This window comes from Centroberyx gerrardi, chromosome 23, assembly GCF_048128805.1.
Source record: "Centroberyx gerrardi isolate f3 chromosome 23, fCenGer3.hap1.cur.20231027, whole genome shotgun sequence".
NCBI classification, from domain to species: domain Eukaryota; kingdom Metazoa; phylum Chordata; class Actinopteri; order Beryciformes; family Berycidae; genus Centroberyx; species Centroberyx gerrardi.
In genome coordinates, this window is record NC_136019.1 from 11,033,738 (window position 1) to 11,060,026 (window position 26,289).

General features: G+C 44.6%; 1 protein-coding gene across 2 annotated transcripts; it reads left to right on the plus strand.

The window, feature by feature from the left end:
• Positions 1–955: 955 nt before the first annotated feature.
• Positions 956–23,596, plus strand: hdlbpb (high density lipoprotein binding protein b). Of its 2 annotated transcripts, none has more exons than XM_071909445.2 (28): positions 956–1,014; positions 2,304–2,383; positions 3,615–3,716; positions 3,990–4,141; positions 4,529–4,744; positions 6,982–7,188; positions 7,633–7,848; positions 9,531–9,737; positions 10,189–10,296; positions 10,826–10,930; positions 12,417–12,495; positions 13,222–13,361; positions 13,454–13,558; positions 13,691–13,804; positions 13,920–14,006; positions 14,123–14,254; positions 14,987–15,205; positions 15,742–15,963; positions 16,523–16,741; positions 17,309–17,450; positions 18,139–18,266; positions 18,524–18,628; positions 18,903–19,037; positions 19,479–19,622; positions 20,196–20,375; positions 20,758–20,874; positions 21,667–21,825; positions 22,195–23,596. In XM_071909445.2, exons 3-28 carry the CDS (start codon positions 3,641–3,643, stop codon positions 22,285–22,287), a joined length of 3,807 nt encoding a protein of 1,268 aa, XP_071765546.2. In that variant the 5' UTR covers positions 956–1,014; positions 2,304–2,383; positions 3,615–3,640; the 3' UTR covers positions 22,288–23,596. The 2 variants fall into 2 exon arrangements, with proteins under 2 accessions (XP_071765546.2, XP_078147910.1); XM_078291784.1 differs by lacking the exon at positions 956–1,014 and adding an exon at positions 1,050–1,140.
• Positions 23,597–26,289: the final 2,693 nt, after the last annotated feature.

Genomic DNA, 26,289 nt, shown 5'->3' on the forward strand with positions numbered 1-26,289 from the left:
AACGGAAAAAATAGAAGCATAATGAAATACTGCTCCCATAAAGTGATAGTATTGCTGTTGAAATGAGTAACGACACTTTTTGTAACGAGTAACGAGTCCAACACTTATTGTGAGAGACTTTGACGTACCTTTTTCAACAATACACTTTTACAGTTGACTTGTAAAACAGTGCAAAGAAGAAAAATAATGTTATATCACTCTGTGGAGAAAAAAATACAAGTAATATATATAATACGATAAGTCATTGGAAATTATGTTAATACATAATACATCATTTTTGCAATCATTGAACGTAAACTACTACATGCCATAACAGGTGCACAGGAGGAGGGGCTTGGTCTCCATAGCCCATGTCCCTCCCCTAACCACTATATATTTTAGTTTTCTACTCCCACCTAGCGCCTTGGTTTGGAATAGATTATTCATAATTAGAATTATGAAGCTATAGTTTTGTTTCCTTTTAATTGCAGCCTGTGAAGTCCAAAACATCTATATTTTGTGTCTCTAAACTATGACCTGAAGTTGTATTCGCTCTGCAAATCAATATGTAGAAAGCATAACTTAAAGAAAAGTAATATAAAAGCCGTCGCTATGGTATAGCATGGCAACAGCTGATTCCTGCAGAGCATAATAGGCCATTATGAATGAGAAGTAGACCCGGCCAGTTTGATGGACGTGAAAAGTTGCAAGAGCTGCGGGTGGATGCAGCGGATTCAGTGAGACATTCAGTCACTTTTCAGTTTTCACTCAGGACACGACATATGAGTCTTTGGAAGATGCATCTGAGAAAAATGTGTGAAGAACATATGAACTGAACAGAGATCAACCAGACACGGATCTATTTAACTTGGATGCTTCTGATGCGCAAAGATACTGCGGCATTTCCTTACTCAGTGAGTCACAGTGCATGCAGTATCGCTCCGCGGCAGAGGAAATGCTCCTAGACCAATCACATCTGTGTTTACACCATCACCTGTCAAACACACAACCTCTGGTATATTTTCAATCTGTAAGGTAGGATTTCTGCATTTGTATTATCTGCGCTTTTTATCTCAATGTGAACATCGTGCGTGCCTTCGGAATATTTATTGGGGCGAGGAAAGCAGCTTGCAATAAAGAGAACCAGCAAGGGTTAGCAAGGTTAGCTCCTTGTAGCTAGCGAGCCTGGGCTATCTGTCTGGCTTGTTTTTTAGCCGATTATCAGAAAGTCCTTGCGCGTAATCATCACCGACTGAGGACGGACCACAGTGATGTTTGTTAGCTTAGCAAACCAAGCTAACCAATAAATATTTGAAACTCCTCGCCTGTTAACGATAGCTGATGTTCGCTATTTTTGCTAGCGGGAGCACCATGCAGTGTCTTCAGGCTAGCATTATAGTGACACTAACGGTATCGTTAGCTTGCTGGTAGAGATGCATCTAACGTTAGCAAAGTCGTTAGCACCGTGCGCGGTTGGATTAACTTCGCTGTTATTTGCCTAATTTTCTTCATTAGCCATGGCGGGTTGCAACGTGAGAGAGCCAACCCTAGCATGCACCTGGTCCAGCAAGCTATCACGAAATCAGTTTTCATTAAAAAAAAAGAAAATATCGCTGCGTGCTGTCATCAAGTAACATTTAACTGTGTTGCAGCTCTCTCTCTCTCTCTCTCTCTCTCTCTCTCTCTCTCTCTCTCTCTCTCTCTCTCTCTCTCTCTCTCTCTCTCTCTCTCTCTCTCTCGTGCCTCCCAGTTTAGTCTACTGGCTCCTCTGTGCAGCCTGGGGTGCCAATTACTGTAGTTCTCCAGGTCCTCAGGTGCAGGTTAGCGGGTTAACGTTAGCTGTGGTAGCAGGTGATGATCCACCGTGTCAGGCTTGCAGCTACTTACTGTTTTATCCCCTGTGAACCCACTGCAGGAGACCAGGGGCTCAACTTACTCACAGAGGGGATGCATGAGAGAGGCATCTAGTTTTTGTTGTGCAAGTATATGCGCTTGCATATGGGTGTGTGTGCCCACACTTGTTTGTGTGTGCAGTGGTCCAGCAGTTTACAGCCTATCTGCGCTAGCTTAATGAGTGAGTATTTGCAGAGAGAGAGAAAGTAATAAATGAGGAAAGACTGGTGGAGAGATATTGAGAAGGGGAAGAGAGCAGAGGAGGGAGGGGAAGGGAAAGGAGGAGAATGAATCAGAGGCTGTATAAGGTGCAGTGCAGCGTGGGTGTTAACAGTATTAACCCAACCTCCGTGCTATACAGCTGTATGTTTTTACAGTATTCGCTTTCAGTCTTCGGGAAAACACGTCTGTCTTTTCCCTTGTGCATCCAGGAGCTGAAACACAGACTCACACTGAAGCGCCTACGGTAGCCACCAACTGGACGGACTCTCTGGCAACTGACCTTTTGCAGGTAAGGCTGGGCTCACCTTGCACAATACAGTTAGACAAAGCAACATTTGCCTCAGCTGTTCCTCTGTTCCCTAGGCTTTTAGAGAGGTTTATGTGGTATCTTTACCAGCAGGGGTGGATCTCACATGATTTGCATGTGAAAACACACATGCAAAGAGCTCACAGCAACATTTTTCGAAAAAAACGCAAGGAAGATATGTATGTGCATGCCTTTTTAGGAGTCAGGGAAAAGCAGTTTGGCTGTCAAAGATATTAAAGCAAAAATCCACATAAAAATGAATGTGCACTTAATCTTAGACAGCTCACTCGTTATTTGCAACACGACTTTATCCCAAAGGTAGAAACCAGAGAACCAAGTCTCTAAGCTGTTTGCCAGAGACAAAGCCTGGATGTGCTCCATTGACAGTTAATTGGACACTGATTTTATAAGCTCCCAGTGAGTTTGAGCTTTTTTTTCACCCAACTGAGATTTATTTCATTGCAGTGGCAGCAGTTATTAGGTATAAAATGCAAAATACCCCCAAAATCGTGGCACTTTCACCGTGTCCACAAAGTTGGTCTCTCATTCACAGTCAGTGGATCACTTCAAGGATTTGTCTCTTCATCAGCAGAGCCAAGCCTTGATGTAGATTGTGTTTTTGGCTTTATTTCCCCTTTTAAATACACAGGGAATACTGGGTTGGCCAACTCTTTTGATATAAGCTGACAAGATCCGGTAATTTGGTACCATAAGGAATGTCAGCGCCAGTTGTTTTTTAATCCAGGATAGCTCATTGTGTCTGACTTATGATAACCCGGTCCCACGAGGCTTCGTGGCTGTGTGTGTTTGTCAGAGGCTTGTAAAGTGTTAATTGGAGCATCTCAGGTGCAGAGCGCAGCATCAGCGAAGTGTAGCAATGCCACAGAGGCAGCACCGCTCTTCTGGGGCTTGTGGCAAGCAATCCTAGAGAGTATACCACAGCACCGAGCGCAGTCTAGGGACGCAGAACAATGTAAAGACACATCTTTTGAAATGGGGCGTTTTCCGTGCGATTTTTGAAGCTAGATTGCCCATTTACGTTATGTGCTGCCCAACTTTGTGAATATGAAATTCCAGGCAGATAGCTTCTTTTTCCCCTCAGAGATTATAGGGTCTTGTTTTTTTGCACCCCACCCTTTCCCCCACCTCTCTCTCTCTCTCTCTCTCTCTCTCTCTCTCTCTCTCTCTCTCTCTCTCTCTCTCTCTCTCTCAGTGGAATAGCGGAATAAGTCTTGAACAATGAGCTCAGTGGCAGTGTTGACCCCGGAGAGCTTTGCAGAGCATCGCAGCGGCCTCAAGGACCAGGAGATTACAGGTAACGCCCGGTAACGCACGCCCTACTAACCTCCCCTAGTTGTTTTTATTTGTCTATTAGTGCATAAGGTGAAGAGCCTGACAGATCACATAAACTCTTTTAGACTGTGGCAAGTCTGATTCCTACATTGAATTGCAGGAGTTAATGATGTCCTCTCTCTACATACTTATTGTCACTTTCCCACCATACTTTTAACCCTCCTCCATCCACCTCTCCATCCGCTTTCTTCCTCTGTCCATCCTTACCACCCGCCTCCCTGTCTGTCTGGTCCAGGCTGTGTCCCGGAGGATGAGGCCTACATCCCCACCTACCTGGAGGCCTTCCCTCCGCTGCCAGAGAAGGGCGCTCCGGGGGAGAAGGCTGGGGAGCCGGCTTCAGCATGGGGCAGCAAGATCAGGCCCATCAAAGCCTCGGTCATTACCCAGGTCAGACAGCCACTGGACACACACACACACACACACACACACATAAGCATACACATACAAATAGTATGAATGACTGCAGACACATATACTGGATAGAAGAAAATATGTCAACACACACTCTCTGTTTTGACATTCAGAACTACTATCCTATACGCAAGAAGATTTAATTGCATGGATACTGTAAATAAAACTATGAAAAGTAAAACAGTTCCCGTCGAATGTCCTGTCTTCTGCTCTTTGGATCCTTCAGATTGTGACTGAATTTTGAAACCGGCCTTTTTGGCTGCAGTAAAGTTGATCAATAAAATGCACCGTCTCTGGGAAAATAAGCAAATGAGACACACTGTCTGAAATTTGAACCGCTCCCCTCCCAACCCCCCTCCCTAGGTGTTCCATGTGCCGCTGGAGGAGCGCCGCTACAAGGACAACAGCCAGTTTGGGGAGGGCGAGGAGGCCAAGGTGTGCTTGGACATCATGCAGCGGACGGGAGCCCACATCGAACTGTCACTGGCCAAGGACCAGGGCCTGTCGATCATGGTCACCGGCAAACTGGACTCGGTCATGAAGGCTCGCAAAGAGATCGTGGCTCGCTTGCAGACACAGGTAAGGCCAGTGCGGTTGTTGGTGCTCATGGCTTGTAAAATGTAGAAACTGTGGGGATGTAGGATTACTCCTTTTCAGTTTGATACATTGCTTTCTTGACTAGGTCTCTTGAAACGGGTATTTTTATTCTTAATAGGTCTACGTGGTCAAACAAAGGTTATACAAACAAAAAACAAAATTGATCATGGATTCACAATACATCTTGTTACAATATCAGAAATGAAGTTGAAATGAAAATGAAATGACCAATGATGCGCTGGTTATTAAATATGAAGGATTAAATGGATAGATAGGATAGGCTTTGTTACTTTGGCTGTGAATCTGTGGTGTTACCTTGCGAGTTTTGTTGCCCAGTTGTACTCAGTCATATGAGATCATGACCATGAGTGACTTTGTCTCAACTTGATTTTTGGATGTCAGTATATTGTGTGATGATATATTGTCGCATGCTCAGTGTGCGCTGGTATTGAATTATTGGTATTTTGATGGATTGTGGTCCTGTGGCCAGTTGCACAAAAACTCTTAGTTAAGTTTTATACCTCAAGCTCTCTTTAAGGTTCACCTTAAAGTGAGTTGGACAAAACCCACTTATCTCCCCACTCAGGGAATATCCTTAGATAAATCTGCAGATAAGGAAATAACCGTAAGTCATCATTATATTATTGCTGATGGGTTGCACAAAGCCCCTTAAGGGCATTTCCTTTCCTTAAATGTTAGGGGCCTCCCATGGTCTCTTAAGTTTTTGTGCCATTTTTATATTGTCATTATTTCAAATAAATTCATATTATAGTCAAAGGGAATGATGTTTTATGTGTAGGAGGCTTCAGGCTATCTAGCTAGATAACCAAATATGCTTCCAGCGTTCTTGTTGGCCAGACTGAAATTCAGCAAGCTAAAAGCTTGTTCGGTGCATTTTCCCATTAGCTAGCTTGCAGCCAGTCTGTTTCTAGTACACAAAAATGAATGAATGAAATGGGTATGAATGGATGAAATAGGTAACCTATATGTTTGACATGGTTTGATGTCACAGATATGTACACTTTGATGAAATTTGAAAGGAAGTTGTGAGTTTTATAAATGATGCAAAATAATAGCGGTCTCTGTTGAGCCTCTGGGGATTGCGCACGACACGCAGTGAGCCGTTGCCACGGTAACGAGGGACTCAACAGCAGTGTTACAGCTGAAACTACTGTAAAACGCTAAATACAAGCCCTAAGCTGAGGAGATCATTTTAGGGGCTTCATGAACCGCTCCTAAAGAAATCCCCGGCCTCAGGGAATTATTGCCTAAAGGGACAAACTAAAGTTTGACATCTTTCTCATGCAACTTGTCACTGGGCACTGCTCTTCTGTAGCTGACCCTGACCTCTGACCTCTGTGTGGAGGGGAGTGAGCGAAGAGAGGATTTCCCTATGAGGATGAATAAAGAATCACATCATTACATTAATTTGTGATCAAATCAGACAGATTTTCCTCTGATGAGCTGTTGCTTTCATTGGTGTGTGCCTTTGTGCCGTCCCTGCAAAGTGATATTTTAGTGGTTCATTTTAAGTGATAAGTTGGTCTCTAGATACCCAAGCCTAGTTAATATTAGCTGCAGCTAGAAAAATACTAGCTATGCAGGCAGGCTGGTTTAGGTGTAAAATTTGAGCTGAAAAATGACCGTCAGCTCCCAAGGGTGGCCTTTCTGGGCTTCAGCAACAAACATGCTGATTTTCACTTCAATTGGTGCACTGAGGTCCACCTGTTTAGCTGAGTTGCAGTTATTGATACAGTAGTGCAGAAAAACACTTTCTCATCTTTGCAAGGTTGAATGCTTTTTTGTTTTGTTTGCCTGGTGAAAGGGAATAGCACTTAATGTGAGAACTCACATGTGTTATTGTTATTGCCGAGGACAGTCCAGTTACTATTCCTGGTGAACAATATGAATTCTCTTAATGCCAGAAACTAGAAAACTCATATTCTCATGTATGATCTCATACCAATGTACAGCCTGAAGCTGCTCCATCAACAATAAACAGGAAACTAACATTATAGACTTCTATGTATTTGTCTGAACTTTTACATCTGTGAGAGATTTATATTATGATAGTCGCATCAGTTCAATCCAGATTATTATGTCTGGTTTATAGCCAGTTTGCTAATGCACTTTCACTAGTGGCAGAACGCAACTTGACTCACTTTCTCCCTGTACACTCTCTCCTGTCCCTCTCTCTCCCTCCACCCCTCCTTCCCCAGGCCTCGGCTACGGTAGCCATCCCCAAGGAGCACCATCGCTTTGTCATCGGTAAGAACGGCGAGAAGCTGCAGGAGCTGGAGCTGAAGACGGCCACTAAGATCGCCATCCCGCGCCCCGACGACCCCAGCGCCAACATCCGCATCACCGGCACCAAGGAGGGCATCGAGAAGGCTCGCCACGAGATCCTGCTCATCTCCGCTGAGCAGGTCAGCCAGGGGGCAGAGAGCAGGCAGAACTGACCGTGTACTGTGAGGATAGTGATGGGATTCAAAATAATTGCAGGCCTGGGACCAGAGACAGTCGAGTGGTTAAGTCCCGTCGCCTCTGGAATATTCAATGAGCTAACTGAAAAAAACAAAAAACATTTATCTGGTATTTTACAATGGCTTTGAATCAGCCAATCAGAGTTGAAGACCAGAACTATTTGTTTTATAAGTCCTGTTTAACCTCATTGATCGAAAATGACATTGATTTCCTCTTCCTTTATTGTCTTACCAGAGGCCTTCTTGTTTAATTTGCATGTTCTGGCAGTCCTCTTTATCTTGGAAAACCTATGTTCACATATCCCGTTGTTTGACTAACTTCTCTGTTTTCCCGACACCCCCCTCCCCTCCCACCCTCCCACCTCCTCCCACGTGCCCACCCACCAGGACAAGCGTGCGGTGGAGCGTCTGTCCCTGGAGAAGGCCTTCCACCCCTTCATCGCCGGAGCCCACAACCGGCTGGTGCAGGAGCTGAGCCAGGAGACGGGCGCCCGCATCAGCATCCCGCCGCCCAGCCTGCCCAAGGACGAGATCGTCATCACCGGGGAGAAGGAAGCCGTCGCCCTGGCGCTCAGCCGCATCCGAGCCATCTACGACGACAAGGTGCGCCCGTCTGTTTAAGAAGAATTGTTTCGAGAGCGTTCATTTAGAACAGAACTGAAAGGAGAGATCAGATAACCCCAGTTCTAGCCAAATTACATTGGCTTCCAGTTGAGTTTAGAATCTATTTTATTGATTACTTTTATAGCATTTGTTAGCCCCAGCTTATATAATGGAGCTTTTTTCTCCCTATGAACAAAAGCAAAGTCTTAGAGCCACAGACAAATCTCTTCTGAAGGTTCCCAAGTCTAGACTAAAGTCAAAAGGTGATCGAACATTTGTTCCTAAACTTTGAAACAACTTACCTGATGAAATACAAGAAGCCAACTCTCTACCTTCTTTTAAGACACAACTAAATACTCCTTATTATAAAGTTGCTTTTAAGTGCTAACATTATGATTTTTTAATTTGTAGTCCTTTACTGTCATTTTCTTTTTGTTGTTGCTATTTTTTTTCTACTTTTATTTGCATTTGATTGATGATTGTACCAATCTTTATGTATTGAACGTTTCAAAGACAAAACAATTCAAAGCGCTGTATAAAGGAGTACATAAAAAAAACTAGATGGAATCAACAGTAAAAGCAAGAAACATGAAAGCAAAGCAAGCAACAAAAGTAAAACATGAAAAGAGGGTCAAGGGCAATTAATACAAGACCCTTACATAAAGGCAAGTCTGTAAAAGTGAGCTTTATGAAGTGATTCACAAAGTCTTGCTTGTTTGTTTTTCTTACCTCCCTCCCGATTTGTTTGTTTATTTATTCATTCCTTTCATCATTTATTCATTTATTTATTCCAACTTTTGATCTCTGCCAGATTTACATTTACATTTTAGGCACTCCGATAACGCTGTTACCCAGAATGACTTGCAGTGAGCAAACTAGTTGGAGTTCAGCTTCAGGACACTCTGACAGAGCAGATGTGATTTGCAGGGATCAAACCTGTGGTCCTCTTGTTACAGGACGGTTTCTTTAACTACTTGTCCATCCTGCCGCCAGGGTCTCAAAGCTCTTCTATGTGAAAAATGTTAGGTGTAGTTATAGGTGCGATGACAAACGATGAGTGTGTTTTGTTTGAATGGAGGAGGCTTTATTTTTGTTTTCAACGGTGGAATCATTTTATTTTCTGCCACACACGAATGCCCATTCTCTGCACAAGTGTGATAATCAAAGGTGAAAGAAACAAGTGAAAGATTGATGGACGGATGGATGGAACATGGAGAGGAAGGTTGTGTGTACCAGATGGGTGCCGGTGATAGGCGGGCAGGAGATAATGTGAGGGGAAAATTGGATTTCGCTGGAGAACAACAGGATGAGAATGCTAATGTCATTTGGTGCATATGTATGAGAGGCAAAAACAAATATACTCTTTCTCCCCTTTTTCTTCTCTCTCTCTCTATCTCTCCTTTTTCCTGCTCTGTCGCGCTCTTACTTTCAATCACTTTTCTCTCTCTTTGCGCTCACCTTTTGCCCCCCCCCCCTCTCATTTCCTCCTGTCGTTCTGTCACTCTCAATCTTCCTTTCCTCTCTGTTCTCATCACCCCTATCTCTCCTCCTGTCCTCCCTGTTTCCCCGCTGACGTCTTCCTTGGCTCCTTCTGTCTCCTGTTGTGCTCCCATCCATCTCTCACTCCTCATTCTCTGCAACTCTCTTTCTCATTCCCTCTCTCCTCCCTTTCTCCCCCGCAGAAGAGGAAGACCACCACCATCTCCGTGGAGGTGAAGAAGTCCCAGCACAAGTACATCGTGGGTCCGAAGGGCAACACCCTGCAGGAGATCCTGGAGACCACGGGGGTTTCTGTGGAGATGCCTCCGCTGGACTCCGGCTCCGAGACCATCATCCTCAGGGGGGAGCCCGACAAGCTGGGACCCGCGCTCACACAGGTGTACGCCAAGGTGAGGAACAGGGGGGAGTGTGTGGAGAGAGGGACTGAGGAAGTGTGTGTGAGTGTGAGAGGGGGAGAGTTTGGCCCGTAATCAGCGACCTGTCAATCAATGGACAGGCAACCTGTCAATCACTAGGAAAGCAGCCCCGTTATATCCCGTTAATGACGCAATTATTTTGAAAATTGCCAGAAGGAGACACATTAGAAGAAGTGAAATTAGCTACTGAGACCATAACCTCTTGTGGAAAAAATGTATTGACTTCATATTTTGAGTGAGAAGTTGGGTTGTGGTCCCATTGACTTGCATGGAGTTGGGCCGGGTTTGGAGTCTTTTTGGAGCCAGCCTCTAGCGAATGTTAGAGGAATTGCCGCCTGCTGCCGCTTCCTTATTTGCTTGAAAATTCACCTGTGGTTTTGGCTGCTTGGTTGTAACTTGTGACCCTTTCCCTTTCCCTGTGCAGGCTAAGAGTGTGATGGTGGTGGAGGTGACGGCTCCCGCCTGGCTACACCGCTTCATCATCGGCAAGAAGGGACAGAACATCGGACGAATCACACAGCAGCTACCAAGAGTAAGAAAGGGAGGGAGAGAGAGGGAAGGAGGCAAGTGGAGTGAGAGAGACAGAGATGGAGAAATATGACTACAGACAAAGTGAGATGGAGATGACAGATAAAACACAAAGCGAATCCCACATTCCGCTCTTGCAGTATGACAGAATACAATGTTGAGTGCTGTATTACAGTAGCAGCGTGTGGGATCTTGTGTCTCCGTGAAATAGGACCAATAAAAGAGAGGGTAGTGGGAAGGAAGGAGCGAGACGTATGTGAAGACATTATGTAGGAGGTGAAGAAGGAAAGTGGAGAACAAAGGGAGAGATGTGGGGACTGATAGATGAAGAAGATGTAGGTGAGATGGAAAGGGGGAAAGCGACAAGAGGCTGGAAACTTGTAAGACGGGCTGACATGCTTTCTCTGTACTGTGACACACTGCATCGAATCAATATGGGGTGGGGCAGGAGAGGTGACCCTTTGATTGGTTTGACCCTCATTAATGTGCGTGTGCGTGTGTGTGTGTGTGTGTGTGTGTGTGTGTGTGTGTAGGTTCACATAGAGTTTACAGACGGTGAGGAGCGCATCAGTCTGGAAGGGCCAACGGAAGAGGTGGAGCAGGCTCAGGCCCAGATACAGGACATCATCAAGGACCTGGTCAGTACACACACACACACACACACACACACACACACACACACAGCTGAATTCATGGGCCTATTTCAACAAATCATCTACGAACCTACTCTCACCCACCCTCTGTCCTCTAACCTCTGAGCCAGGTTTCAGTGTAGTTTCTCTGTTCTAACTGTTAATGTAATAAGTTTCTGTTAATGTAGTAAACCATTAACATAGGAAGTGGCAGGTAATAATACAATAATCCTGTTAACGTAATACATTTCCCATTAATGTCATATAATTTGCCAACCATTAATGTAATAACCTTTTCCTGTTCACGTAATAGTTATTACATTATTGGGTTTTATTACATTAGAGAGAAGGCTGAAATTTTCATTTTTCAAAAATGTAATAACTCATTCACAACTGTCACCCATTCACAAATTTGTTTTTTAACTATGGTGCTACATCTGAAAAAGGGATGAATAAGTATGGAAGAGGTCTTTGGTGAAAATTACATTTCAAAAATGTCAACTTTTCTGTTAATGTAATATAACCCAATAATGTAGTAATTATTACACTGACAGGACATTAATGGTAAGTAACTGTTTGTGTAATTGTTATTACATTAATCAGAAGTTATTACATTGACACTTGTAACATGCACACCCTAAATGGCATGAAGCATCGTTATATCAGATTCTGTGTATTGGAAATGTGTTCACTTTTCAGTGGTAAGTTGGAAGTTCCCTCCTATTCACTCTGTCTTTATTGAGACATTAGGAAAGCTGAGAGGGACAGAGGGAGGGAGACAGAAGAGAAGTGGTTTTGACAGGATTCAGGCTTAGTGGTACATATGGTTCCAGAGGTAGAGGGGCGGGGCTTAACCACTGTGGCCTGGGGCAGCATGCATAAATTCACACACTGACTGTGATAGTGTTAAAAATCTAGCAGTATGCATGCTGCTGCTCTATAATTGTAGCCCATGTAGGCACACCATTGGAAAATCTCTCTACCTCTCTCTACCTTTCTCTACCTCTCTTTGCTTCTCTTTACCTCTGTTTAAGTCTCTTTACCTCTCTCTCTACCTCTCTCTACCTCTCTAAGTCTCTCTACCTCTCTCCACCTCTATTTGCCTCTCTCTACCACTCCTACCTCTCTCTGTCTCTCTCTCTCTCCCCCTCTCTACCTCTCTACTTCTCTCTTCCTCTCTCTACCTCTCTCTGCCTCTCTCCACCTCTCTCTCTACCTCTCTCTGCCTCTCCACCTCTCTCTCTACCTCTCTCTACCTCTCTCTCTAGCTCTCTACCTCTCTTCACCTCTCTCTCTACCTCTCTACCTCTCTCCACCTCTCTCTCTACCTCTCTACCTCTCTCTCTACCTCTCTCTGCCTCTCCCTTGCCTCACAGTTCGAATCAATCGACTCTCCTTTGCAGCCTGAGGTGCCAATTACAGGACCTTAGTTTGTTCCCAGTGCAGGTTAGCTGGCTAAAGTCTCTCTCTCTCTCTCTCTCTCTGTCTCCAGCTGGTGAGAATGGACTACACTGAAGTCATCATAGACCAGCGCTTCCACAGACACCTCATAGGAAAGAACGGAGCCAACAGTGAGTAGACTGCAGTCCTGTTTGTCTCAGCGGGAAAAACTAGGGCACCGACACTGCCAGGGTGAAGAGTTCGAGTGCCGCTGGGACCAGCCATGCTTAAAATATGTGCACTCATGGCAGTGTAAGGTGCTTTGGATAAAAACATCCAACAAATGCCACACAGATCAATCTACATGCTTTGCTCTAAAGCCCCCTCATAGCCTGTACGATTTTGGCCATTTATTTTATTACGATTTTACTGTTTCAGGCTTCGTATCTTGTCCCATCTTGGGCAAATTGTTTGGTTGTGTACAATGGTCGGTGGGCTTGGGTCTTGGGTCCACAAAAGTTTGTGGCATAATTGTGTTGTGTTGTTATGACGTGGTTATGAGTGACTGCTGAGTGACTAATAACTGCTGAGTGACTAATAACATGGCAGGCAATGATGACACACAATTCAACTTGGAAGGACGACCATGGACGGATGTAGGATGAAGCCTCGTCACACAGTCTGTCAACAGAACAGGCTGCATCTCAGACAGTCTGACAGGGATGATAGCAGGATTTTTACTTTGGTCCCATTGCTCTGGCATGCAAAAAACATAAAAGATGATCAACATAGCACAGTATGTGGCAGTGCTTTAGAAGGGAAAAACTCTGTATCTATGAAAATGCAATCCACTCTTCATTTCTTCACCTTCCTCTGTCATACCCTCTTTCCCTCCCTCTCTCTCACCCTCGCTCCAGTCAATCGGATCAAGGAGCAGTACAAGGTGTCGGTGCGAATCCCCCAGGACTCGGAGCGGAGCGGTCTGGTCCGGATCGAGGGGGACCCGAAGGGAGTCCAGCTGGCACGCAGAGAGCTCATCGAGATGGTCCAGAGAATGGTGAGAGTGGCATTTACCCCAAATCTCTCTCATGACTCCAAAGTGGCCTATGATCAAACACAGATTCTGATTGGAACAACATGCATTTCCAGGAAAATGAGCGCACCAAAGATCTGATAGTGGAGCAGAAGTATCATCGGACAATCATCGGCCAGAAGGGAGAAAAGATCAAGGAAGTTCGAGACAAGTTCCCCGAGGTGAATGTTCTTTATCTTTTAACTGCAGCTCTCCTTAATGGAGTTTATCGTGCTTCATCTTCATTATGAACTGAATTGTTTTCTGATTCATTTCTAATTTAATTTGACGAGTGTTATCTCGTTGTCTTCCAGGTCATTATCAATTTCCCCGACCCGGCTCAGAAGAGCGATATAGTCCAGCTGAGAGGGCCAAAGAACGAGGTTGAGAAATGTGCCAAGTTCCTCCAGAAAATCATTGCCGACCTGGTATGACCCACCGCTCCCTCTCTCTCCCTTTCATTTTCTCTCTCTCTCACACATTCACCCTCCTCTCACATTATTTTTTGTTGACTCCACTGCAACCTTTTCATTTCTTTTGCAGATAGAGAATAGCTTCTCGCTCTCCGTTCCAATCTTCAAGCAGTTTCACAAAAACATCATTGGCAAGGGTGGCGCCAACATCAAAAAGGTGAGGTTTTGAAGTGTTCTTCTTAAAATTTGAAAATGACCACTTAGAAGAACCACCAGAAGAAACATGGCAGGATATTATAGGCACATAATAACAGAGATTGTGCATGTCACCAGATCCGAGAAGAGACCAACACCAAGATAGACCTGCCGACAGAGAACAGTAACTCGGAGATGATCGTCATCACAGGCAAGAAGAGCAACTGTGAGGCAGCCAGAGAGCGAATCCTGGCCATCCAGAGAGAACTGGTGAGAGAACCTCGGACTGTCCTGTTATATATTACTGCTTGAGGGGTTTCTGGGAAGTCAGAGAATTTGAAAATCTTATTTTTCCTGTTTTCCTTACATGAAGATCCCTCAAAAATTTGAAATGGCACATGGGTTGTGATTGGAAGTGTGGGAAGATTGGTAGTTTTTATCGGCATTTACGTAAAGATGCCATCATTTTTACATTTACATTTTTGGCATTTAGCTGATGGTCTTCCATCCAGCGTGACATTCGATGAATGCATGATTACAACAGGTTTTGATTCATACACTGGATCACCAAAAATTACAATTAATCAAATTGCAAAGTCGGGGCCTTAGTGCTGTGACAATTCAGTCATGACTAGGGTTTACACTTCTTATCATAAATTATACTTTTCTGGTTACTGGAGGTAAGATTTGAAGTTATTCTTCTGTTTTGGATATTAGGATTTATACTACACCAATGAGCTCTATTCCCTATGAGGAAAATATTTGCATAAGCCAGTGAATACATCAAACAAGAAAACTAACATAACATAACTAACATAAAACACAGTATCTCAGTACCTACACAGCAAAGCTTCTCCCTTCATATAAAGAAGAAATGCATTTATTAAAGAAATCCATGTGTAGGAGATGTGCGTGTGTGTATCTAGGAGGAATTAGCAAAAACACAAATTCCAGTTAGTCTAGTCTAGATTGGCCAGTAAAATAATCTCTCTGACTCTCCAGGCCAACATTAAGGAGACGGAGGTCGCCATCCCCGCCAAGCTGCACAACTCTCTGATCGGCTCCAAAGGCTGCCTGGTGCGCTCCATCATGGAGGAGTGCGGCGGCGTCCACATCCACTTCCCCTCCGAGGGCTCCGGCTCGGACAAGGTCACCATCAGAGGGCCGGTCGGCGAGGTGGAGAGGGCCAAGAGGCAGCTGCTGCAGCTGGCTGAGGAGAAGGTAGGTGGGAGGGAGCAGAGGGGTGGAGAACGGTCGTTGGGGATGGAGGGATGGATTAAAGAATGAATGGAGAGAAGATGAGGAAGAGAACGACAAGGAGAGACGGCAAATGGCTGAGTAAGAAGTGAATCTTTGAAGGGAGGATAAGAGGGAAGGAGAGGGCAGCGGGATGGCCGAGTGGTTAGAGAGATTGTTCTATAAAAAAAGGTCAGAGGTTCAATCCTGTGAAGTGTTCTTTGAGTCGAGGCGTCCTTGAGCAAGACGCTAAACCCCAGACTGCTTACTCCTCGTCAGTTTCTCTGGATGAGAGCGTCAGCTAAAAGCCTGAAATGCAAATGTAAAACGAGAGAAGTAGAGAGAAAATGAGTGAAGTGAAGGAAAAAAAATTGCTACTCCCTGTGGCTTTGTGTTCCAAACATTTTTCCAAGTTGAAAGGGAGGACAAGATGAAGGTTGATAAACACCGCTTCAGTTTCCTCAGGTTCTTTCATCCCTCTTTTTCCCCTCCTCTCCTCCCCTCCCTCCTGCCTTTTTCAGCAAGTCAACAACTTCACGGCCGAGCTGCAGGCCAAGCCGGAGTACCATAAGTTCCTGATCGGCCGCGGCGGGGCCAACATCCGGCGCGTGCGGGACAGGACGGGGGCCCGCATCATCTTCCCGTCGCCGGACGACACGGAGCAGGAGCTCATCACCATCGTAGGGAGAGAGGAAGCCGTTCGCCTGGCCCAGAAGGAGCTGGAGACCCTCGTCAAGAACCTGGTAACTACCTCCACACCCCATGTGGTTTGTTTTGTGCAGTCTTGAAGTCACTTAACTTCTATTCTTATTCTTTCATTCATTTTTTTAGTGGTTCATTTTTTCATCCCCCCATTCATTTGATTACTTACTTTATTTCATTCTTTCTTTATTATATGTCCATACATATGTATATAGGTACATGCAAAGAAATGCATGCATACATACATTTATTTATTTATTTATTTTTAAATGGGGGTTCTCCTTGATGAACTTTTTTAAAATTTAATTTCATTTTATTTTATTTTATTTGCAGTGTTAAGCACAGAAGCAAAGTGATACAAACACAGAAAGTAATGATAAAAAACATAAAAAGAAGAAATGCAAATTGAAGCGAGATACAAAAAATAACTACCTTTTTATAAAAACATCTCACCTCAAAAAAAGAGAGAAACTTTGTACATTATTAGCATGGGAGCCTCTCTTACCCTTCAGTGTCAGACTCTCTAACTTCCCTTTTCTCTATCTAAATACCATCTTCCTCCTCCTTTCCTCGTGCCTCGCTCCTTGCTCCGCTCCCCAGGACGACGTGGTGGAGGACACCATGGTGGTGGAGGTTCGTCACCACCGCCACTTCGTGTGTCGGAGGGGCCAGGTGCTGCGGGAGCTGGCCGAGGAGTACGGCGGCGTGGCCGTCAGCTTCCCTCGCACGGGAGCCCACAGCCAGCGGGTCACGCTGAAGGGAGCCAAGGACTGCGTGGAGGCGGCCAAGAGACGCATCCAGGAGATCATCGAGGACCTGGTAAGACCAGCGGGGAGAAGAGGGGAGGTGTGCTTGTGTGTGGGGGAGGAAGAGGAATGTATCGCTCAAATATTGGGAAAAGCTTACAAGAAGTTTTTCTCACCTTCAACCAATTAAGAAATAATTTGTGAATGCCCTATCATTAGCAAATGGGTTGCAGTTTATATATATATTTAAATTGATTGAATTGAAAGCAAACTGACCCCTATCAAAGTGAGTCAAACTGCTGCAAGAAAACCCGTACTCTCCGTATCAGAGCAACAATTTCAGAGAAAGTAGATTTCGTGAACGGTCAATTGTCTTCAAGGACTCTTCCACAGGACACATTGGTTGTTGTGGGGTTCAAACCTGTGACCTTTCTGTTACGGGACGGTCACTGTAGCCACTGGGCCTCCTGGTAGCTAACTGATCTGGTGACATGAGTGCAGTGTGAGGCGAAGCACACGTGTCTCATGCTGTGCTCGACTTGAGAGATGTTTGGCTTCTGGAGCGAACTGGGTAATCCTGCACCGCCCAGGAAGTGTGTTTGATGTTCGATGTTCCCCGCCTCTCTCCTCTCTCCTGCAGGAGTCCCAGGTGAGTGTGGAGGTGGCGATCCCCCAGCGCTACCACCGGGCCGTCATGGGGCCGAAAGGCTGCCGCATCCAGCACATCACCCGGGAGCACGAGGTGCAGGTCAAGTTCCCCGAGAGAGACGACAGCGCTGCAGGTCAGACACACACAACACAACACACCACACACAAGATATATGTGCCTGCATGTGTTTATATCACTGCTTCAGTGTCACCAAGTCAAATTTCTCTACAATTATTACTTGGCAAATAAAGTGATTCTGATATACAGTGCCATTCCATGGCCAATTTTTCCACACAGATTTATTGTAATGAATTGTTGGATCAGGATCAAAGCAGGAAAGTAACACCTGCCATCTAAATGCTGGTTTAGTTGTGGATATAAAGCTAATGAAGTTTACCTGTCCTACCAGCCACTTAAGCAGGTTAATCACCACTGCTCACAGGTTGATAAATTACTTTTTAATCCAATGTGAAGCCCAGTGTATTCAGTGGATTAGAGTTAATCTCCCACCCTGATCAGTGTGTGTATACACACTACCAAATTTTGGCTGGATTTAACCTCAATTAGGCTCTCTCACACACATACGGTGGACTAGGGTGAGGAGTCCTTTTTTATTTTTTTCTTCTTTAAGATTTTCTTGACATACTCAAATCTTACAAAGTAGGCAGGATCAGCTGTGTCCACCCCTAGGTATCGTTCATCACATGATTAAAGAGACTCTGTAACGTAAATTGGAATTCAACCCAAAATGATATTTCTTTTAGGGGAAACAGACAAACCAAAGAATGGCTATTAATGCATTTTCCATGGTAAAATCCCAGGTCAGGAGGCTCCGCCGCAGGAGAATGGTGAGGTCAGTCCAGAGGCGGAGTTTGTCCCCCGCAAGTGCGACATTATCACCATCTCTGGGCGGGCAGAGAAGTGTGAACTGGCCAAGGCCGCCCTGCTGGTATGCACCCATTTTAGTTCAGTGGGAGACATGACGGCGTCTCTTATTCATTCTGTATTTGGACCATTTTAACCCAGGATCCACTTTCATCAAATGTAATTTAGGGCTAATGTGCTTTTCTTTCTCCCGTTTCACTCTTCGCTCTTCTTCCTCCTCAAATATTTCTCCTCTCTCATTTACCCCTCTCGCTTGTTTTCTCTCCCGTCTCCTCTGCTGATTTCCGTCTCACTTGATCCCGCCTCCTCCTCCTCCTCCAGGCGTTGGTGCCCATAACGGAGGACATCGAGGTGTCCTACGAGCTGCATCGCTACATCATCGGCCAGAAGGGCAGCGGGATCAGGAAGATGATGGAGGAGTATGAGGTCAGTCGGGGCTCTCTGGTGCCATCGTCTGGCCGAGTGGCGGACATCACACACTAGTCCTGCAGATCGAAATGGCCTTGAGTACAAGGCAGTCAGACCCTTTTGCCTCAGCAGTGATTACAGATTATAAAAATGATTACAGAAAATGTTTAAATTTTGATTTGTTTTAATTGGTTACGGATAAAAAGGAGTGGAGGGAAGGGGATTTTCTAAAAATGGCAACAACAACAAAAAATGAAGGATCTGTAATTTATTTGTGTGTGTGTGTGTGCAGGTAAACATCTGGGTGCCCCAGCCAGAGCAGCAGTGGGACGTGATCAGGGTGACGGGCCAGGTGCCTAATGTGGAGCGAGCCAAACTGGGCCTGTTGGAGAGGGTCAAAGAACTGCAGGCGGAACAGGAGGACAGGGTACACACACACACACACACACACTATGTTCACATCATATTTCTTCTCCTTTACTCATTCTATTGCTCTCTAAAAAAGTAACAAAAAATCCTTTCTACCTCTCTTCTTAGCTGTTTTTATTTCGTTCTTTTCTCAGCACGTCTCTCTTACATGATTATTCTATGTTATAAGAATATTGTTTGGGTTTTACGGCTCTGACCATTCACTCATTATTATTGGTTGTTTGTAATGTTGGTAATCAAGGAATTGAAGCTTATTCTACTGTATTCTACAACATATTAAACTACCTGATTTGCCTCTTCAAACACAGAAACTGTATTTTACTAACCCCTGCCTATGCTTTTACATACAGTACATCCAATACCAATCAGTAATGCACAATGGGTATACTGTAATGATCTTTGTAAAATTGTTTCATGTATTATCACTGAACCTTGCCAGGCCCTGCGCAGCTTCAAGGCCACCATGTCTGTAGATCCCAAGTTCCATCCCAAGATCATCGGCCGCAAGGGAGCGGTCATCTCTCAGATCAGGAAAGACCACGATGTCAGCATCCAGTTCCCCGACAAAGGAGACGAGCAGCAGGTGTGTGTGTGTGTGTGTGTGTTAGGGCTGCACGATGTTGACAAACAAGCCATATGGTGATTCTTTTGCTGCGTGATGCGACTGCAGTATGAATTCAGATACATGTGGAGACAAGTTTTTCGACATGATTTATTTTTAGTTAAGCATTTGACAAACTGTGGGGTGAAAAATGAGTTGGCTGTGGTTAGGATTCAGTTGGCTGGAAAATAATGGAAAGTTTTCCCCGGCCAGGAATTGCATAGAACCCCAGAAAATTTTTTTTTGCACCTGTCAGAAACTCCTCTCCCCTCTGATTTAAAACAAAACATCTATTTGCAGTCTGGAAATTGCAGCAGATGGCAGTTTTTCAGTTAATCGATCATTCACCCTCTACACTCGCACACTTCTCTCTCTCCTCTTTCACCTTGCCGCTGCCCTTTTTCCACACTCCTCATTTCTCCTTTATCCCCTCCACATCCTTTCCTCCTCTCTTACCCTCTGGTTTCTCTCTTCATCTTTCACCTACACCCATTTCCGTCCTGTGTTTTCCCCCCCCTTCCTCTGTAACCGTGTCCCTCCTCCTCCTCCCCCCAGGATGTGATCGTGATCTCGGGGTACGAGCGTAACGTGGAGGAGGCGCGGCAGGCCATCCAGCAGCTGGTGTCCGAGCTGCAGGAGATGGTGAGCCAGGACGTGCACCTGGACCCGCGCACCCACGCTCGCATCATCGGCGCCCGCGGCAAAGCCATCCGCAAGCTGATGGAGGAGTTCAAGGTCGGACGCTTGTTTTGGGGTTTTGCTCTTCGATAACACGTCTGCTTACACACTGGTTCATAGTAATTCCTGCTTTTGTGTTTTGTTCTCTTCTATTGCTTGTTCATTTATTGTGCTCTGCTCTGTTCTATTTTGTTCTATTCCAATCTGTTCTGTTATACGTATACTAGTCTATTCTGTTTTTGTCTATACTATTTTGTTCTTTTCTGCTCTTTTTTTAATTGTTTTGTTCTATTCTAATCTGTTCTACTCTGATTTGTACAAATTTTGCTATTCTGTTCTCTTCTAATCTGTTCTATTCTATTCTAATCTGTTCTGTTCTGTTCTGTTTGATTCGATTCTGTTCTAATCTGTTGTGTTCTCCTCTTGTTCTCCTGGTCAGGTGGATATCCGGTTCCCTCAGCCAGGCTCTGATGAACCGGACAAAGTGACGGTGACCGGTCTGCCAGAAACCGTCGACAACGCCATCGACCACCTGCTCAACCTGGAGGAGGAATATGTGAGTTCACACTGATGGAGAGCAGCTTCTGTTCAGCAGAGCAGCTATGGATGTTCTCTTTATTCAGTTATGGGAGAGAGTTAGATGACCAGTCGCCATATCAAAACCTAACCTCATAACATGTATACATTATACTGGACCAAGTATCACAATATCACACCAAACAAAGTGTTAGAAATTGAATTGGATGGCTGTGTAAGGAAACGGGTTAGCAGCACTTGGTACTAGTTTTCTGAATGGCCCTTATGCTGCTCCATCAGAAAACAGACAGAATTATTGACAGATTTCTGTCTGTTGGGCTGTTTTGGAACCTCAACATGGTGGGAGAGGCAGAAGTGCAGTAAAGCTTTGCTCAAAGCGGCGACTATACAGTATAAATTACATAAAAACGTTATACCGGCTTTCTCCGTTTTATCTTTGTTTTAGTCACATCATTGTCTCTGTGTTCGCCACAGTTTTTTCCGAAACAAACTGAAACGCCTCTAATTGGCTAAACGGATGGCAATGAATCCGTCCGTCAAAACGGATGGAAATCTGACAGTCGGACGCATCATCATCCCTGTCGGGACAACAGACAGCTCTCATTGAAAATGAATTGAAATGAACGGAGAGCGACAGACACAACGAATCAGTGTGGCTGCAGCCTAATTCCACCATATGTGCAGGGATCTTACACAGGGGGCCGTAAAGTCAGGGAAAAATATGGAAATGTTGTTGAATAGTTTGGGAATTGCACATAATGTCTGGAAAAGTATTGAAAAATACTCCCTTTCTCTTTCCCTCCTCTCCCAGATGCTCAGTGTGACGGAGACGGAGACCATGGCGGCCTACATGAAGCCTCCGTCTCGCTACGGAGGAGGAGGCGGAGGAGGAGGAGCGGACGACAACAGCGCGGGTCCGGCCAAGGGCTTCGTGGTGCGGGACGCCCCGTGGAACGCACCGGGCAACAAGGTGGGACCCGCTAGTAGTCACCTAAACATCTACACTGAAAATACAAAATACTAGGGATGCTTAGTCTTTTCATGAAGCACACTGATTAGGTGAATCCAGGTACGCCATTATCTCTTATTGATTTCCCTTATTAACTCTATACCAATCACAGAGGAGGAGATGTAGATGAAGAGAAGCAGATGAGTTAGAGAAGGATTTTTAAGCTTTGAGACAACTGAGATGTGGATTGTGCAAAAGGGGCTGCAGCTCAATATCAGGCAGAAGTCCCTAATATTTTGCACCTTCAGTGTAGATCACTATCGCTCGTTCATTTAAATCATGCCTTGCATCCGAGTCATTATGACAAGCATATCAAACTCTTTGTCCCAGGCTCCTGACATGAGCAGCGCTGAGGATTTCCCCACGTTCGGGACGGGCGTGGCTCCCAAGCAGACCTCCGCCTGGGGCCCCAAGAAGTTCTGAAGCAGCTCATCTGGAGGAAACAAAAAAAAAACCCTATGAAGTAGACGAGAGACGAAACAAATCTCTAAACAAATTGCTGCTCGCCTTCCTTCCTCCCCTTCTCTCTCTCTCTCTCTCTCTCCCTCTGTCGGTCTCTCTCTCTGTAACCCCCCCCCCCCCTCCCTCAACCAGCCACAATTAATTCTGGGAGAGCTACCCCTTCCCCCTCCTCCCATCTCTGTCTTTCTCCTCAATACCTCCGCCCCCTTTCCGTCAGAGAAAAAGATTGTTCCTTCAAATGTCGAGTGCTCTCTTCATAGTTTTGCCGCCGCCCCACTCTGCCTCTCAGTCGCGCCGCCTCTCCGCTGGTCTCGCTGAAACATTTCAAAGACTCTGTTTAGACCCATGCTGCCCCCGCCCCTCCCTGCTAAACCCCCCCACCCAAAAAAACCAAACGCTCCTGCAGTCCATCAGAACTGTTCCAGCTCTTCAGAGTCAACCGAATCAAGGAAGTGGAATCAGAGAGTACCAGCGAAATATCCTCAGACATCTGAAACAAGAGCATCCAAGTCTAGAATTTACCATAGCCCCAAGTCTTGGATTTTTAAGCTTAAGAGAAAAAAAAAAAAAAAAAAAAGGCGGAGTCTGTGTTTTACTGTGCAAGAAGAGTTTCTAAACGATGACATCTTTTAAGGTTCTTTTTCTGTGGTTTTTACAAGGAGGTTTCTTGTTGGCTCACCTTTCCAAACACGTAACTAATGTGTGATGCAGCAGGTGAGGCAATGGGGTGTGTATATATGTGTGTGTGTGTGTGTGTGTGTGTGTGTGTGATAGTGGGTTCAGGAGAGGTCTTTCACCCACAAGTGTTTGTAGTTTTCCTCGTATATTTATTATTGAGCTGGGAGCAAAATAGCTACTGTAGTTGATTTGACCTAGGTTTTCTTTTCTTACTCATGACGAGTCAAAAGATGTGAAAGTCCTGCTGATTGTTTGTACTGAAGGTTGTTTTGTCACTACTATTTATTTATTCGTTGATGAGCCATTTTATTTGGACTACTGTGATCTTGCGTTTTTTATAAAGCACTCACTGTAGCTTGATGCTTACAACCTTGTTTTGGAGTGCATAATGTTTGTCAGGGTTGGGGGACATGTTACCAGTTCTTACGTTTAAGTGTACAAAGAACTTTTCGCTATTTTTTTAAATTGTGTGGGTTTTGTTTTTGTTGGTTTCTGGCATATTTGGAAGACTGTATGTGTGTGTGTGTGTGTGTGTGTGAGTGTGCGTGCGCAAGTAAGATGTATATTTGAATGAAGCTCAACCAAACTTTTACATCGTTGTGTCTGTCAGTTTGTCTCTCTTCTCTTCTCAGAGCTGTTGGCATTTTTCTTCCTTCCTTTTGAGGTTTTCTCCTTTTTCAGCTGATCGCTTCATAAAGTTTCCTAATTTCTGTCTACATACACACTACGCTGCTCCAAATTTACCCCCCCCCTCCCAAAAAAAAGTCACTAAAATCAATAGCACTTTTTTGAGGTTTAGAAATGCCTGTGGAATTTCACTTGTTAGCGTACGAGTGCTTCACATGTATTTAGTCTTATTTTGTAGCACAAACTTTTTATCTTTTTATTGCCCCTTTATCATTCCTTTTCTCCAGTTCTGAGAATCAGCTGTCAAGATGACATGTGTCCTATTAACCCACACTGTTGGCCCAGAATTCAATCTGCTTAATGGAAGCTTCCATGTGCCTGTCGTCTTAAATGAAGCGGGACAGGAAGGACTCGGGACCATCGTAGTAAACGGCTCTAAAAAAAAATCAACGGACACTCCAACAAAACTCAGGGTCCCAGTTAGAAGTGGAGGCTGGTGCAGAACTGTCTGTAGATTTGTTGTTTACAGCTGAAGACAGACTAGTAAACAAAACAGACTATGCAACCCAACAAGACGATACAGTAGATTGCTGTTTGTCAATTGTAGACCAGTGAACTATAATAGCTATAATTATGGCTTCATTATTTTTGTTTGGGGGAGAGCAAATTAGTCATTTGTCCACTACTTTTAGTTGTTGGACGCTCATGTCCTGTGTGCTGACCTTTGAACTCTTGACCCTCTGTATCACAGGATGCTATCCTGGCCGAGGTGAGACGAGCGCTGCATATTGAAGTTACTTATGTGAGTGTGTGTCTGTTATTAAATGGCAGGGCAGAGCTGCCCGAAGCAGCCACCATTTTCTGTAAAAGCTATGAGAAAACACACTATTGGCCTTAAGAAGTAATTAGTCTACAGCATTTTGAAAAAGGTGTGATTGAGTAAGTATGCAACACTGCAATAACATGTCAGTGACCGGATTTTTTCCTACTCTAAATAAAATTTGAAAAAAGGAACCAGGAGTGCCAGCAGGCTGCGTCTTTCTTCATTACAGCGTTTTGTTGTCGCGCCCCAACAAACACACACAGTGAAATGGTCCATATGTGCATACTGTCTTTGTCGGTTTATTTTTATTTTTTATAAATCAGGAAGATATGATTTAATGTTATGTAACAGCCTGTACAACGCAACATACAGAAAATGAAAGAAAACAATACAAATTAATTCTTGTACAAAGCAGCACTGGGCCATAAATAACCCATATATTTTCACATTTTGATTGGACGTTGCAAGTTTCCTTTGTCAAACCCCGCAGATCTTCCATGACCTGGATCACAGCTTCTCTTAGAAGTCGACTGAGCTTCAATAACTGGATTTTGACTAATTCATCAAAACCGTGACTTGAAAAGTTGGGTTTTACGTGGGTCGTGATGTAATAAGTCTATCAAATTGGCAACATTAAACAGAATGGTTTGAAAAGAGATGCTTTGGAAAGCTGTTCACATACAATCAATAATTAGGTGAATATTTTGGATAAAATAAAACCCTTGTGTAAATCTTTGACGTATGTAAATGAACGGGTGTTAGCTGAAAGTAAAGCAGTAGCAGTTAAACGACCTACAAAAAGGAAGTGCGAAGCCCTAATGAATCACATTCACAATGTAAACTCCAGCATTAGGGTCGTGCTCTGCCGAGGACTCCCGTTTCCCCACGAGTCTTCGCGCGAGACTGCCGAGCCAATAATCCCCGACAACACAGTTTGGCTCTGGAAATCCTCCCAGGTAAACAAAGTCGGACGTGACGGATGGATGGATCGGAGCGGAGGTGTGAGCGGATGAAGTGTAAACGATGGGGGAAGCGAGACGGAGAGGGAGCGATGCGGAAAACCACTTAGACCTTTTTTTTTTTTTTCTTTTTCTTTTGGCTTCAGTCCATTTCCACCCCTTAAATCTTTCTCCAGGCGCTTCTACTTTGGAATTAGCATATCAAATAAGAGCCAGTAGTAGTGGATGCTAGATGTACTGCTACCCACCACGTCTGGCAGTAAATATATCTTTTTTTTAAATACATTTCTCAGCCATAGAACACATGGAAAGCTATAAGGCTGAAATTAAATGTGCCCATTTCATCGGCACCTTATGGATATTTTGAGTCTCCTGTTAAGTTGCAGTAAGGAGAGGAAATAGGACTGACATGAGTAGCATGAAGAGTCCGCTTTTCTTTGAAACAACAAAAGGTCCATTTCCACAAGAAACCACAGACTTCCCAGTTCCTCCACAGTATTAGCCTGTGAGTGTTTTCCTTTGACAAGAGGAGCCAGAGAAGCGATGCTGGGGCCAGAACAGAAGTACAAACAGGACTGAAACAAACAGACAGACAAGCAGCCAGACTGTTATGGGTGCAACAGATGAGAGGCGGAGAGGACAGAAACACACAAACAGTGTTACATGTGTAAACATTTTTCTTCCTCCAGTTTTAAAATCCTCCCCCCCTAAAGTCACAAGACACTCTTAGGTTCATTCTCAGGATTCGGCATCCTCAGATTCAAGTCTGTCTTCTTTCTTCTTTCGTGTCTTTGTGAAACACTTGTCACTCTTTATTCACAATTTTGTTTTGACCCACGTTTCAGAGTCTGTAATAAGTGATAGTCCATGAGCGTG